The sequence below is a fragment of the Mus caroli genome, chromosome X (assembly GCF_900094665.2).
Source record: "Mus caroli chromosome X, CAROLI_EIJ_v1.1, whole genome shotgun sequence".
Taxonomy (NCBI): Eukaryota; Metazoa; Chordata; class Mammalia; order Rodentia; family Muridae; genus Mus; species Mus caroli.
Window position 1 is genome coordinate 149,045,660 of NC_034589.1, and position 16,126 is coordinate 149,061,785.

Here is a 16,126-nt window from a genome sequence, read left to right on the forward strand (position 1 = left end):
ACTTTGTCTCAGTTATTTTATTGCCCAGTTCCTTCCGATCTTTGCGTTTTCATTCCTCTGTTCTGTGTAAGAATCATTAAGCATCCGGTTACCTCATTTGTACCTTGTGGNTATGTCACCCAACTTCTTTATTGTCTTCTGTATAAAAAGTCTGATGCTCGAGTTGTAAAATTACACTCAGATTCCACACGAACTCTCCTGTGTGTGTCTGTCTGTCATTCATCCACGCTTTGCCCACCCGCGTCGAGAGACCCCGTTCCACTCAGACACAGGGACCCAGAGGGTCTGCGGCAGTAAAAGATGAACTGTGCACACATATGTGCATGTGTGCACGCATGTGTATGTATCTGTGTGTGTGTGTGTGTGCTCAGTGTCATTGTCATAGTTTAAAAGTAATGCATTTGGGTATTAAGTTAGAAAGAAGTACCCTGGGATGGTGAATTTTAATAGTCAATTTGATTGGATTACTGAGCAGAGCATAGTTCTTGGTAAGTCTGTGAGGACATCTCCAGACAGGATTAACTGAGGGAGGGAAGACCTTCCCTGAATGTGGATGGCACAATCTCTTAGGTTGGGGTCCTGGATAGAACCAAAAAGGAAAAGGGAGAATGTCAGCCAAGCATCAGCATCTCTCCCTCCTTCCTGGTCATCTAAGATGTGATCAAGCGGCCAACTACCATGCCTTCTCCATCATGATGCAAACTCTCAAACTGTGCATCAAAATATATCCTTATTTCCTTAAGTTGCTTCTTCTCACTTGGTTATGGCAATGGGAAGCACCATTAGTCCATTTTCTGTTTGATAGTAAGGAGACATCTCATGGGATTTTAGGTAGGACAACACTGGGCAGCAAAGATCAGGCTGTGGCAAGGATGTCTGCAAGAATTTCATCCATGACATTAGCTCACCTTTCCATCATGAGAGACTTCATACCCGTCGGGTTTACACTCATGAGACCTAATGAGCATCTTCAACTGGTTTTTACTAAGAACCTTAGAGGTAACATCTGGTCCAAAATAGCAGCCCCCTCCTCGGCTTGTGTTTGGATAACAGCCTTTTTTGCCTCTGGGGTCACTCCACAGAATGTCAACTATCTTGGAACAATAAAATAAATTAGGTTTCTACTTATAAGTAACAGTCTATCATTTTTATACTCCAATTTACTTGACAGAAATATTAAAGGTACCTAGAATTACAGATACGAACCACCCTGCCCACCTAAATTCAGAAGAGAAAACAGTTCCTTCCAACAAAGATATTAAGTGCACTTAATATATTCAAGGAGATTAGATAGATCTCCCTCTCATTGGCCCAGGTTGGTGCCCCATCGAACATGTTAAGAATGCCTAATGTACGTTCATTTCAAGGAACTACTTTCTCTCCTGAATTTAACTGGGCACAGTGGTTCATGGTTTTTCAAGAACATTCTATAAAACCGGTTTTTTTTTTGTTGTTTGTTTGTTTGTTTGGTTGGTTTTTTTTATTTTTTTGCCTCTATAAGGATGCTCTCCAATTCAGCAGTACATTTACTCACTGACTGGCTTCCACATGTTCTAAACCCACAGTGATTTTAATTCAGTGTAATATTTCCTTTGGTGGCTGGAAGAAGCAAGTGCAGGTCACACAACACCCAGGGCTGAAGACCCAAATTTAAAGAATATTTTCACAGAAAATCAGAGGCTGTGGTCACTGATCTACATTGAATGTTTGAATTACTACTACAAGGGCTTAAAAAAGAGTGGAAAAAGTCATGTCTTTATCACTGAAGACAGTGACAACCTTGAGAAAGCTGCCTGGGTCCTACTTTGAAAATCCCTCAATCAGGTGTTTGGGTCAACTATCCTGCAAAGAATTCATGGTTCCAATAGACAATGATTCTAAAAGTCTGTTAACTGTTTTCCATAGTTATTTCTGCTGTTGCTATGTGTGCAAAGAATTGAATCAGAGCCTCGTGTAGGCTAGGCAAATGTGCTTCTTCTAACTACATCTCCAACCTGTCCACATCTATAGGATTCTTTGGAGAAGAAACACGTAATTGATATTTTGTATGTAGAGATGTAGAAATGTAGAAGCCAGAGGTCTACACTGGATGTTTTCCTCAACTACTCTCTCTCATTGATCCCATAGCTCAACAATTTAGTTGGATGGACTAGCCAGTAAGTCCCAGAGATCCAGCTGTCTATTCCTCCCCAGTGCTGGGATTACAGGTATGTGCTGCCACACACAACTTTTATTTCAGGTGCTGTGGATCCAAACTCAGGGACCTCATGTTTGCACACCAAGCACTTTACGGACTGAGCCATCTTTTCAAGGCCCTTCAATTGAAAATCTTTAGTTATTCTAGGAGGTCCCAATCAGGTCTTAAGGAGAGGATCAGATATGGCTGCTCCACTAAAGACTGGGCACCCATTTACAACTTGATATAAAGGGACACCTGGAGATAAATGAGAGAAAAGACAGAATGGCAGAATGAGGACCAGAAGTAGAAGAACCATTCTGGAATGGTCAGTACCTGTTCTACACTAAAGATACTCAAGAGCAGGCTCAGACCAGATAGTTTTTGTCAACTAGTTGAGGGGAGAATTAAAATCTCCCTAAGAATAATCACCTCAAGAGCATCCTTTCTTCTCACTGAATTCCAATGTTATACCCTACATATAAATTTAATGCAGCACCTTTAAGTTCTGATGTTGATGGCAAAAATGACACTTTTATTTAAACTGAGTTCTATCTGGCTTGTATACAATGAATTCACATTTGGGGTGTGTGACTCGAATTGTAGCATAATAAAAGAGGAAACATGGAACATAAGGGATTATATTTCATTAGGAAAGGATTAAGCTTTCAATTCCTACATGGAGCACAGTAATTTATAGGCAAAATGTCCTCTGGAAAGCGTCCTAACTTACCCTTGGAGAACAGCATACATTATTTTATGTATATAACCCTATGTAGTAATATATAAGAAAATATTATACATATATATGTATATATATACATACACACACATACATATATATAACAATGAAAGAACAATTCATGATAAAGTATAGAGAAGTAAACTCTCATAGCACCTTTTTCTTCCTTCCTTTTTACCATATACAATAGTCAAAATAGACATAAATTAAATGTACATATGAGGTGAGCAAGGACACACCTGCTCTAGGGAGGCAGAGACAGAAGGATTACAAATTCCATGCTAACCTGGTCTATGAAGCAAGTCCCTATTTCACAAGACTAAAGATAATGTTAGAGTGTTTGCCTGGCCTACACAAAGCTTGTACTTAATCTCTAGCACTATAAAAAAACACAAGTAACATTATATAGACTGAGCAAGATCTATACAATATTTAGGTAGGTGATAGATAGATAGATAGATAGATAGATAGATAGATAGATAGATAGATAGATAGATAGATAGATAGATAGAATATAGATATAATAACAAAGATTCTCAACCTATGGGGCACAACCCCTTTGGGGGGGTCAAATGACCCTTTTAAAGAGGTTGTTTAAGACCATCAGAAAACATATATTTACATTATAATTCACATCAGTAGCAAAATTACAGTTATGAAGTAACAAAAAAAAATTTTATAGTTGGGGGTCACCACAACATAAGGAACTGTATTAAAGGGTCGCAGCAGTAGGAAGTTTGAGAAATACTAAATTAAAGGAAAAGAGGCCATGAATTTAGATGAGAACAAAGGGTCCATGGGAGGAGTTTGAGGGAGGAAAAGGAAAGAGAAAATGATCTTATTATATTATAATCTTAATTTTTTTCCTTAAATCATTTAAAAATACCTCTTGCTGGAACTTCATAGAAGCAGAATAACTACCAGCCAAAGGGCTACTTTGTTAAGTAGTTACCTATGTTCCCTTGGGTAAGTCACTTTACTTATTTGAGTCTTAGATATCACAAGGGAAAACAGCTTTAAGAAACGAGTGTCTCAGAATCCATAACTTGAATTCTAGATTTCTTTTTACAGTCTAGAAATTATATATTTGATTATGTACAAACTATAGAGATAGATTTAGAGAAGACAATATATTACAATTACAAAGGTGAAGTCACGTTTAACATATATTTTATAGGGATAACATCATTACTGTCGACGAAATGATGTCACCTCTCTGGTGAATGTTTTGGTTACCTACTTGTTCCCATTCCTGCTTTGTCAAGTCTTCAGAAGGAGTCTTGTCTGGTTCAACATAATTTGAACCTGATTTATTTTTCTTTACGCCAGTCTCTTGATTTATCAACACTGGCGGCATCAACACAGATTTCATCTGCAAAAAAATACAATGCTTTAGTTAAATATTGCATGAACGCATGTCAGTTCCAGTTAGGAATCTGTCCATAATGTGCCTCAACTCTGAAAAAGCCTGCGAATAGTCTCCCACCTCATGAGCATTGCTAATTTACTAGTGTGTCTGTAAGATGGGCCCATTCCAATATTTTTGTGCAGTTTGCAACTAAAGATACTTACAACCTTACAGTAAAAGCTTCATATCAGCAATTGTGAGGGACCTCAGAGGCATGTGGGTAAGGTGCTAGACATGTTGTAAGGCATTGTCAAAGGAGATAGAAGATGCTAAAGAGAGGAGAAACTCATCCCCTTCTGAGCCGTTTTCTATACCCGGGGCTTTGGGGAGTCAGAGGGGGTATGCATTTGATTTTGTTGTGTTTTCCAAGATAAATGAGAGAAAAAAAAAACACATCGTGTCTATGAAATCTCTCACAGGGGAAACAACTTGAAAGCTTAGAAGCCCTTCAAACTTAGTTCAGTGTAGTTCTTAGCTAGACCTGTTAGCAGTTCATCATGTTGTCTAATCCTAGTAGCAAACCCATTTCTTTGAAAAAGAAACCTTTTAAAAAATATAACATGATAAACCCACTTTATATAATCTGAGATTGGGATTTTGGTCTTGTCTCCTTTAAGCCTTATATCTTTACAGAAAGCAATTAAAATGTTTTTACGTGTATGTGTGTATTTGTGTCACATGCACACCACACTCCACAGCACATATGTGGAAGTCAGAGGACATATTCTCTTCTTCCACCATATAGTTTCCTCGGATTGGGCTCAGGTTATCAGGTTTGGGAACAAGAGCCTTTACCCATGGAGCCATTTCACTGACCCACAAAACAAAAACAAACAAAAACAAAAAAACAAAAAAAACTTCAAAAATAATGCTTCTATTATACTGGTCACCAGAGTTCAGTAATGGATAACTTTCTATGGCAGGTTCTTAGTTTGTCCAATAAACTATGATATGAAATTATGTTTTTATTTTTCAAAATTAAAACTAAATCTTATTCTAAAGTATCTGCATAAAGTTGATTAAAAACTCAAATCTCAGCTATTAATCACTAGTGCATAGCCTAACTTAGTCTTCTGCAAGCAAATGATCTTAGGTCTTAGGCAGAGCAGAATATTCTGGGAGGATCTTCTAGGCTTAAGTCCACATAATTCATTTCTGATTAGCTCATTAGGCATGGCCCCATGGTCCCTTAGGAACATGTAGCTCTGCAGATTTCAAGGCTATTTACCATTGGGATACTTTCCCTACACCCTGATAAGGCACCACACCACCACTTTTTCTTGGGAGTCCTATTAACCATCCTTCTCTATACTCCTGATTGGGAATTTGAAGACTATCAAACCAGAGCCTCTGTCTTACAGAATCTTTATTCTCAGTATTGACCTCTACTCGGCTTACCTTACAAAATGCCTTTAAGGAATCTAGAATGGTGGTTACCATCAGGTGAGTTTCACCTAGAGCTTTTTATTTTGTATTTTTGACACTTTGACATCTTGGGGCCCTGCTCACTGTAGATACTGCCCCTCTCTGGGTATCACCATAGACTAGGGAGAGGGATCTAAGAAAGTTCCTATCCACTTTTATTTTGCCATGCTTTGGTTTTAAATTTCCAAAGAAGTACTGAACAAGTAAAAATTGCTTATTCCATCCCAGGTATTGGGGTTTTGCCAGGGATTGGAGAAGCACAAGAATGTCGTATGAAAATAGCATCAGAATTCTTTACCTAAATTTGGTAACTTATGAAAGATATGTATAAAGGGCTTGGGAGTGCAGAAAGGGAACCTGATGGAGCCTAGTAAGGTAAAAGTGAAAGGTTAATGAGAAGATGATATTGCCATTCTCATGTATAGAGGCTCCCAAAACTCAAGTGCAACTGAGATCACATTTCTGTCTCTCTTAGATCAAATACTAGCTTCCCAGGTGGATTGGATATTGACTACTGGTCTTTAAAGACAGTAGTTCAAGCATCCCACCTGGACCATACACCATCTTCTGTCCTATAGCTGCTACTGGACCTCATGCTCATCGGGAACCCCATTTACTTCTAGACTTGGGACTTTAGTTTAGCTCTGGTAAAGGAGGAAGATGGCTCTAGTTGTGTACATTCAAAGAACCCTTTAGTAGGTGTGGAATAGAGCCAGTTCCCTGAGAAGGTCTATACAGGTTCTTGTCCTGACTGCCTTGTATTTAATATAGTTGTTTAGAGTTAAAGTAACCTGAAGATAGTTACTCTGCTCAGTTGAAGTAGAGATATTTAACAATTTAGAAACACATTTCTATGTGATTCTACTTATATGAGTTAGCTAGAGTTCCTATGTAGAATGTTTGTCATGAGAAGTAGAAGTGGGAGGAGTTACTGTTTTGTGGGCATGGTTTCAAGGAAGGAAGTTCTGTGACTGGGTGGTGGTCATAGCAGTAACAGTAGCACAGTAGGGATGCATCCAGTGGTAAGCAGCTTTACAAAAGACAACAGTGCTATATGGTGTTTCTTATACTACAATGCAAGTGAATTAATTCATTTAAACCTTTCTTCTAAAAACCTCACTTTTAGAAAGTATCTCATCCCCATTTTTCCATTTGCAACATGGCTTCTTCTTCTTCTTTTTAAAAATGTACTGTATATAGAAAAACCACCTAGTTGCCATCATCAGTCATAGCTTTTCTCGAGACATTTACTAACCCTCTCAGCTACAACAACCTCCAAAGCACACATCTCTTTAAAATGACAAGAAAAGAAGCATATTCCATTATAAATCTCTGAGACAAGACTAGGGCACATATTACTTCTTACTTTATTTCTTTGTAACTGGTGGAGTGTATTCAAGTCTGTGGATTCTGATATCCCACCATGTATGACCAGGATTTCGTTGTCAATAATTGTACCGATTGGGAGCCAGGTATAGACTTCTTCCAAGACTTGTAAGATTTTTCTCCCATGTAGCTGTAAGTAAGAGCTTTAGTAAGTTTTAATTTTCTGGTTTGTCCAGTTAAGTAAATAGTCTCGATATAGAGATAAAAAGAAAGTTTTCATGCCAACTGAAGAAAGCCATCAACCCACTAGCAAGTATTTAGCCTGTTTTGTTGGTTTTTTTTTTTAATTCTGTATTTTTGATTCTTTGCTATCCTGGGGCCTCATTCATGGGGGAGACTATCCCTATCATGGCTAATTTCTAGTGATCTTAAATGACTGCTTTCATATGCAAACCAACTATTTTAGATTCCACACTTCCAAGGAATTTTCTTTTTAAAAGTTAAATGTATTTAACTTTATTTTTGTGTGCACTGATGCTTTGTATTCATGTAGGTCTATGTGAGATTGCCATAGCTTGGAGTTACAGACAGTTGGGAGCCACCATGTGTGTGTGTTGGGATTTGAACCCAGGTCCTCTGGAAGAGCAGTGAGTGCCCTAACCACTGAACCATCTCTCTAGCCTATCCCCCAACCCCCCAAGGATTTCTTTTCTTGACCTCTAACTCAGGGCCACAATCCTGTTGTGCTAATCAACCCAGAGCTAGACAAAAGACAATTAGTGATAACCCTTATGCTGCATGGCTGGCTGCCATTGTTCTAACTACTAAACTTTCTTTTTTTTTCTGTTATTGGATATTTTCTTTATTTACATATACAGAGGTGGATGTTCGCAGCCAACCATTGAACTGAGCAAGGGGGTCCCAATGGAGGAGTCAGGGGAAGGACTGAAGGAGCTGAAGGGGTTTGCAACCCCATAGGAAGACCAACAAAATCAACTACTCATCTTTCAATTCACTAAGGGGTTTTGAACTTTCTTTCCTGTGAAAACCTATTGAGTGTTCTTGTCAGTATTTTCTTTTGGCTCCATCTGCCTCTCTCTGTCTGACTCTGATAATTCCCTGTATGCTGTTCCTAATGTGACAAACGATGTCTCCTGCATGTAGGTAGTTGAATAAAACTTCCCCTTTCATACTGGATATTTCTCTGTCTGTCTGTTGCACTATACCTGTGTACAAAACCCTGGGTATGTACCTTTAAAGCAATGCAATATGTTCATATCTATGCTGAAACTGATCTAACAGCCATAGTGAAAAGGAAGATCTAAGATTCTGTTATGGTGGGGGTTCCTGCTGTGCTTATTATTTTATTGGCACAAATTCTAGCTAGCTAGCCCATCACCCTTCCTAAAGCAACAATCTGTCTTCATTGGCTCTATTTTTCATAGCAAAACTACCATGAGTCTTACCTTGTATTTTTGTAAAATTTCTTTTGTGAAGCCATACCTGAGAAGTAGATTTTAAACCATTAATTATTGCAAAAAGGAAAACCACTGATGTCTCACTACTACCAAATAGTAGGAACTCAAGAAAGCATAAACTTCAGTTGAAATACTTAGCAGTCTTTCCAGAGCATTGGGAGAAAGAACAAAAGTAACGGCACCATCTCGACTCTCAAGAAGCCTAGAGCATAGGTAGGGCAAGAAAATAGATACTTGGCTGACTTGGCTGGGCAGTGGTGGCACACACCTTTAATCCCAGCACTTGGGAGGCAGAGGCAGGCAGATTTCCGAGTTCAAGGCCAGCTGGTCTACAGAGTGAATTCCAGGACAGCCAGGGATATACAAAGAAACCCTGTCTTGAAAAACCAAAAACCAAACCAAACCAAAACAAACAAACAAACAAAACAAAAAACAAAAAAAAAAAAAAGAAAGAAAAAAGAAAATAGATACTTGTGAAACTGTAATGCAACCTAAGAAATGCGCACTAGGGGCTATGAAAAGGCTACAAGTATTTTGAGACATATGTCATAGCAGTTAGAAGCTGTATGGAGAAGACTCTTCATGTAGATAGCATTGCTTAGACATCCAATCACTCAAAAAGAATGAGCAGGACAAAGGGAAAGAGTGGAAAAAGAGAAAGCAAAGCATGTAAGATAAGCTGGGCCTTCATGCCTTCTCTGACATGGAATGTGATTCAATGAACACTATTAAAGAGCTTAACGGGAAGTATCAGGACTTTTAATGCCTGGATAACAAAAACCTAAGGGAGATTTTTCAATTACGTTTTCTTGTTTTAGGATAATATTGAATACCCTTTTCATGTAGGCCTGCCTGGACTGGCACTCGATATGTCAAGCAGGCAGTCCTTGAGTCTGCTTGCCCCTGCCTCCTGAGTGCTGGGATTAAAGGCATGCACCACCACATGTACTCTTTGTCTCCAACAGGTAAGGTAGGAACAAGGCACACTCCCCTATTGCCACCCAAACCACATCATGTCACGTTTTTCCAGTATGACATTATACTCACCAAAGGTGTCACAGTGTTAGGCTAATATACAGCTTGCCATCTATGGTGGTCTGAATAAGAATGGACTCCATAGACTCATATATTTGAATGTTTGCTTCTCAGCTCATACACTGTTTAGGAAGGATTAGGAACTGTAGCCTGGTTGGAGAAGGTATGCCAGTGGGGATTGGTTCTGAGGCTTCAAAAGCCAAAGCCATTCTGTCTGTCTCTGCCTCTGTCTAACTCTCTGTCTCTGTCTCTCTCTGCCTCTTTCTCTCTGTGTGTCTCTGTTTCTGTCTGTCTCTGTCTCTATTTCTTTCTGTGTGTCTCTGTCTCTCTCTGTGTCTGTCCTCCTGTCTCTGTCTGTCTGTCTGTCTCCCTCCTTCCCTCCCTCCCTCCCTCCCTCCCTGCCTGCCTGCCTGCCTGTCTGTCTGTCTGCCTGCCTGCCTGCCTGCCTGCCTGCCTGCCACTTGTGGATAAGCTAAAAGTTCCAGAACCACAGCGGCTGACTTGTCACCATACTTCCCAACATGATGGTCATGGACTCACTGTCTGAAACTGTAAACAAGCTCCTAATTAAATGTCTTCCTTTGTAAGTTGTCTTGGTCTTGCTGTCTCTTCACAACAATAGAAAACAGTATCCTTACCTTTCTGGACTTCTCTGAAACACTAAATCTAATTGGCTGAAGCATACTTTTAGAAAACCTCCTCCCATCTATTTTGTGACAGTAAACTTTCACAGTATTCTATAACCTCACAAATTTTCTTCTTCCATATAAGCATCATTATTAGAATTCTTCCAGGTTCTGCCCTAGGCCATCCTTTGACTTCACGTTCTTCCTTAGTACTCTCACCCCTAATCAGCCAGGGGTTCAATTACTGTCTAGTGTCAATACTATAGGGTGACACTTCAGGTTACACTTCATATCTATCTCTGGTCTGATACCTCAATAATACATCAAATAGACCTACCCCAGACTACATCCATTCCCTTTCAGAATGATGCTGTTATGCCTTTAAACTCAAGCCTGCCCCACCCCTAATCCCTCTTTCAAGGCCTCCTTATCAAGTTACTAAGCCCTAAACTGTTATCACCCAAAGTCTTCTTAAATTTATTTTCGCCTTCTCTATTGCCCATCATGCTAGTCTAAATGGGAAGCTAGCTACCATTTCTTGAGCTCTTTCCTAATTGACCTCCTTGTATCCACACTTGCCCCTCTTCCTTCAATGATATTCTTATCCTTAGATACATGCCCATATTCCTTCACAACACTCAACCACTTTTAAATCTCCAACCCTACCAAGCACTGTCTTGGTTGGCTCTCTCTTGCTGTGCTAAAACACCATGACCAAAGGCAACTTGGAGAGGTTTGTTTTTCAGCTTCCATGCCCCAATCACGGTGCATTATGATGGGAACTCGAAACCTGGATGCAGGATATGGAAAATCACTGTTTACTGGCTTGCTCTCCATCACTTGCTCAACCTTCCTCTTAGAGCACTCAGGAATAGGTTTCTAATAATACTTGTAGATTCTTGTTCTTCATAGGTTTTGTTTTTTGTTTTGTTTTGTTTTGCATTTTGCTTTTACACCTGGAGAATTAGAACTGAAACTCTGTACTTGAGTCAGGTGTTAAGACTGCTCAGAAGACAAAAGTGATCTGCTAAGCTTTTATCACAGCACCCAAAAGCTTAGGACCCAACGCATGAGACATTACATAACCTCTATTTTCTAGAACAAACTGAATTCTCTTTTTCCATAAAAAGAAAAGAAAAAGAAGGGAACATTTCTTACCTACTGTGCCTTTCAGACAGAATTCTTAAACCATTTAATCAGTCATTATCCCTCAACTCTCTAGTGAGTCACATAGTTCAAATACTATGCTACAGCTGTTCTCAAAAATGTGTATGAACAACTAGGCTAGAAGCAATTACCAGGATGCAGAAAATACTCATACCAATGTAAAATGTGCCAGCTTCTGAGACAGATTTGTAGCAAGCCAAGAGAAGCAACAGAAACTCCTGTCTAAGTCTGCTTCAAACCATGCCTACAAACCTGACCTAACATGCCTACCCAGCATGCAATTTGGACTGCAAAGGGTAGGCATGACGGGATAAAAAAGAACAAAATAAAGAGGAGGAGGAAACACAGGACTGGAAGTCAGAGGAGAGCTTCAAAGCAGCTGAAACTTAGCTAAAAGACTGGGGTTAATGAAGAAGGGTGAGAACTTGGAGATTTTCCTTATGATTCATCTTATCCTTCTAGACAGTTTCACCTACACCTGTCCACTGTGAACTCAATGCAGCAGCAATTTCATCGTGGGAATAAAAGAGGAAGTCTAAAATCCCTGTTACCTCAGGTTCATCATAAAGTCTTCATGGTTCCCTCTGTTGAGGTGCAGGTCAGAGGGGTAGACAAGAAAACAAACAAGCAGGATCATTAGGATCTCCATGGAATTGTTTCCTCGATCTACAAAGTCACCATTAAAAACATATGGATTGTTCTCTGAAGGCAGGCCATTCTGTAAAGGAAGAGGGAAGAAAGCATGCCATTACAAGAATATCTTTTGAAAGTAAGGTTATGTGTTTGTTCCTGCTGAAACAGAAAAGAGGCCAATTCATTTTTCCACAGGGACAAATCTGCCTACTGGCTTGAACTTCTTCCAGGGCACATACCTGCAAGGGGCCTGGGACCACAGAATGAGCCTGGGACAGGGAGATTTCACAGGGGATTGGGACTGTTTACTCCACTCATCACGTACCCTGAGTTTTCTCTGAAAGAAGCTAGGATTTGTCCTACCAAAAGTAGGTACCCTCTTGGGAGCAGGGGAAACTATGATCAGAATATATTGTATGAAAACAATCCAGTAAGAAAGAAACACAGTGTTACTATAAAAAAAATGCATAGTCCCATGCTGTCCTTGTCTCTGAAAACAGGGAGACCTCCACACACAAAACAACAACAACAACAACAACAACAACAACAAAAAACCAAAACAACAATAAAACAAAAAAAAAATTCACTAACCTACCAGTCCAAGAATTTTCATTCAAAGGTCCTATACTAAATGTCATTCTCTCAATTTGCAAAATTGACCCTTTTTACAATTTGCAAAATATATCCCTTTTCAGGTCACTTCTGATAATGGACATGTAAGAACTCAGGCAAGAGGACAGTGCTATAGGTATACCAGTGGACAGGTGTAACCACATGTGGTACATCTACCCACTATATATTCTGACTTACTGATGACTGGGCCATATCATATATCAGCTATTTTGAGTATTACTCTTGAGTATGTATTATGTATGTATGTATTGTTAGAGGATACTTATAAAAACAGTATTTGTATGAAAAGGAACAGACCAGGGAAAAGTGCTAGTTTTTAAAATAGCAATTAACTTGTTCAGTTCTTTATTATAAAACTAAAACAAAACAAGTATGTATGGCATGGTTACATATCTCAGTGTCATACTTAATAAGGAATTATTAGCCAAGTGCATTTCTACTTCATAGCAAGATGTAGTCAAATGCTCTGAAATGTTTTACAAAGAGAAAAGTCATGTCAAAATATATACTTTCTGTGTGAAATGTCTATCTTCAGGAAAGAATACACATATCCCAATTAATTTAATGATTTAAACTATTTTCAAATATTTCTTCTGTCAATTTCAAACTATGTAACAAAAACTTACTCCTTTATAAATCATGCATTTCAACTTTACATGCCCCAATATAGGGGAATGCCAGGGCCAAAAGAATGGGAATGGGTGGGTAGGGAAGTGGGGGGCGCTATGGGGGACTTTTGGGATAGCATTGGAAATGTAATTGAGGAAAATATGTAATAAAAATATTAAAAATCAAAAAAAAAATAAATCATGCATTTCAGTATAAAAGTTTTTAAAAATACAGGTTACAACACATGACTTAGGAATTCCAAAAATCATTTCCACAGTGTAACATATTCTGAAGGTAAGTGGGGAAATGAAGCAGTGGCCTATCCTAATCATATGATTAACGTCACAGCCCCGCTTCAGCGATGTGATTATTATTGCTGAGAAAGTTAACCTTTTCTCCATCTGCAAAATGGGAATGATACCCTCGTTAATTACCATGCAATATTTGGGAACTGAACATTATATGTACATAAATTCCATGCAAACCATAAACACAAATAAAGACATTCACACATCATGACCTCCATGTTACTTCTAATTTTAAGATTACATTATTTTACATTCTCTTAATAGGGCTTATGTGGTAGAAACTGTTGCAGAAATATAAGCTATAGTCATCATCTTCTGTACATTTGTACAGAAGAGAGGAGAATTCTGTGCCTCTTAAATTCTTTCTTTTCCCAGCCTTGAGATGCATGGAATAAATAGCTGAGAGGACTGGCAAACTCTAAGAAAATGTGCAGGCTCTGAAAGAAGCTAAGGAATTAGCAGCAGAGAGTCCTGAGACAAGGACATGGAAGGACTAAGCCTGAAGGGAAAGAAGGAACCCGTGACTAAGGGATGATTGCCTCACAGAAGAGGGCAGTACTGGTTGGGGTTTATGGAATGTTGGACCTTACTAGGAAAAATGTGGGAAGGTTTGTAGAAAGAATAAAGAGTTTTTTAAAATCATGGGAAGGGCTAGAAAGATGGGCTCAGCAGTTTAAAAATACTGAATATAAAGACCAACAACTGGACAGTGTGCAGAGAGTGAGACCTTGAAATACTCTGCTAAATGGAATATCTTTAAACCCCTCTCCTAGGGCTCAGGGAGCCCTGCAGAAGAGGAAGTGGAAGTATTGTAAGAGTCAGAGGGGATGAAGGACACAAGGAAACATAACCTTCTAACCTAACAGAACAAATGCCCACATGAACTCAGAGAGTTCATGGCAGCATGCCAGGGCCTGTCCATGTCCAAGCTTGATGGCATTCTAGCAACTGAGATGGGGAAGTGGACATAAGCTCCCATCCATAATCAAGAAGCTATCCCCGCTTGGCAAAATTAATTTTCTCCAATGGAATGTCACTGGGTAGACTGGATGGTTTTGTGTGTCAATTTGACACAGAGTCATCAAAGAGGAAGGAGCATCACTTGAGAAAATTTTTCCATGAGATCCAATTGTAAGGCATTTTCTAAATTAGTGATCATTAGGGAAGGGCACAGCCCATGGTGCCATTCCTGTGCTGGTGATCCTGGGTTCTGCAGACTGAGCAAGCAGTGGAGAGCAAGCCAGATAGTAGCACCTCTTCTTGGCTGTGCTTCTGCCCAGACTTGCTCCAATGATGGTCTATCATCTACAAGTATAAGCCAAATAAATCCCTTTTCTCTCAAACTTGATTTGTGGTCATGGTGTTTTGTCCCAGCAATAGAAACTCCACTAAGACACTGAGTATAAACCACACTTAAGTGTAGGTCTCAGGCCCAGCAGTAGATGGCCAATACAAAACCAACTCAGTGATTTTTCTAGATTTTTTTTTTTGTGTGTCTCATATTGCTTTGTTAGGGAAATTTTTACTTTATTGGTTTTTCTTCTTGTATGATTACAGATTTTGTGCTCTTAAGGGTTTTTTGTTTGCTTTTTTTCCCCTTTGGTATATGTTCTGTGTGTATGTGTATGTGTGTGTTTCTCATGCTTTTTCTTTTTTCTTATTCTAGTTTCCTTTTTCTTTTTTGTGTTTGTTTTCTAAAAAAGAAAGAGAAAAGGCATAGAGTTGGGTAGGTTAGGAGCTAGAGAGGCTCTAGGAGACGAGGAAAGGGAAACTATGATAAGAATATATTGCATGAAAAAGTCGTATTCAATAAAGGCAATTAAAAGAATAAGTACTTCTGTTTCAGAGGATCCAAATCCTGGTTGCAGCACCCACATCTGGTGGCTGACAACCACTTGCAACTCTAGCTTCAGGGGGATCTATGGCTTTCAAGGGCATCTGGGTTCAACAGAATAAACACACAGATACACACACACACACACACTAAGACATACACAAAATATACATGAGGCCCCATCAAGGCCCCATCAAGAAACAAAAAGAAAAGGACAAAGGAATGAAGGAAAATAAAAAAGAAAGAAAAGGAAGAAAGATGGGGGTAGGAAGGAAGGGAGGAGAAAGGAAGACAGGGCGGGAGGGAGAAAGATCAAAATGAAACTAAGAAAACTAATCAGCTAATATTAGGCATTCCATGATCATAGAAAAGAAATAATTAAAATAATTCTGAAAGGAATTTTCTACAGCTAAAAGACTTCAAGAGCTGGAGAGATGGCTTGGTAGTTAAGAGAGCTTGTCACTCTTGTAGAGGAACCAGCACCCACATGGGGTGGCTCACAACAAGATGTAACTCCTGAACCAGAGAATCCAATGCCTTCTTTTGGCCTTCATAGATATCTACATTCACACACACACACACACACACACACACACACACACACACACACAGATGCCCCTCAACAGAGAAATGGATACAGAAAATGTGGTACATTTACACAATGGAGTACTACTCAGCTATTAAAAAGAATGAATTTATGAAATTCCTACGCAAATGGATGGACCT

General features: G+C 39.1%; 1 protein-coding gene across 1 annotated transcript in view; it reads right to left on the minus strand.

Moving 5' to 3' along the window:
• The window catches only part of Ppef1 (protein phosphatase with EF-hand domain 1), a 124,738-nt gene that overhangs the window by 9,775 nt on the left and 98,837 nt on the right, over positions 1-16,126 (minus strand). The window contains exons 10-14 of the mRNA XM_021153415.1: positions 11,935-12,101; positions 8,544-8,580; positions 7,118-7,267; positions 4,159-4,290; positions 909-1,094 (exon numbers count right to left, since the gene is read on the minus strand). Coding sequence (XP_021009074.1) covers positions 909-1,094; positions 4,159-4,290; positions 7,118-7,267; positions 8,544-8,580; positions 11,935-12,101 — 672 coding nt within the window. The remainder of the gene's footprint in view (positions 1-908; positions 1,095-4,158; positions 4,291-7,117; positions 7,268-8,543; positions 8,581-11,934; positions 12,102-16,126) is intronic.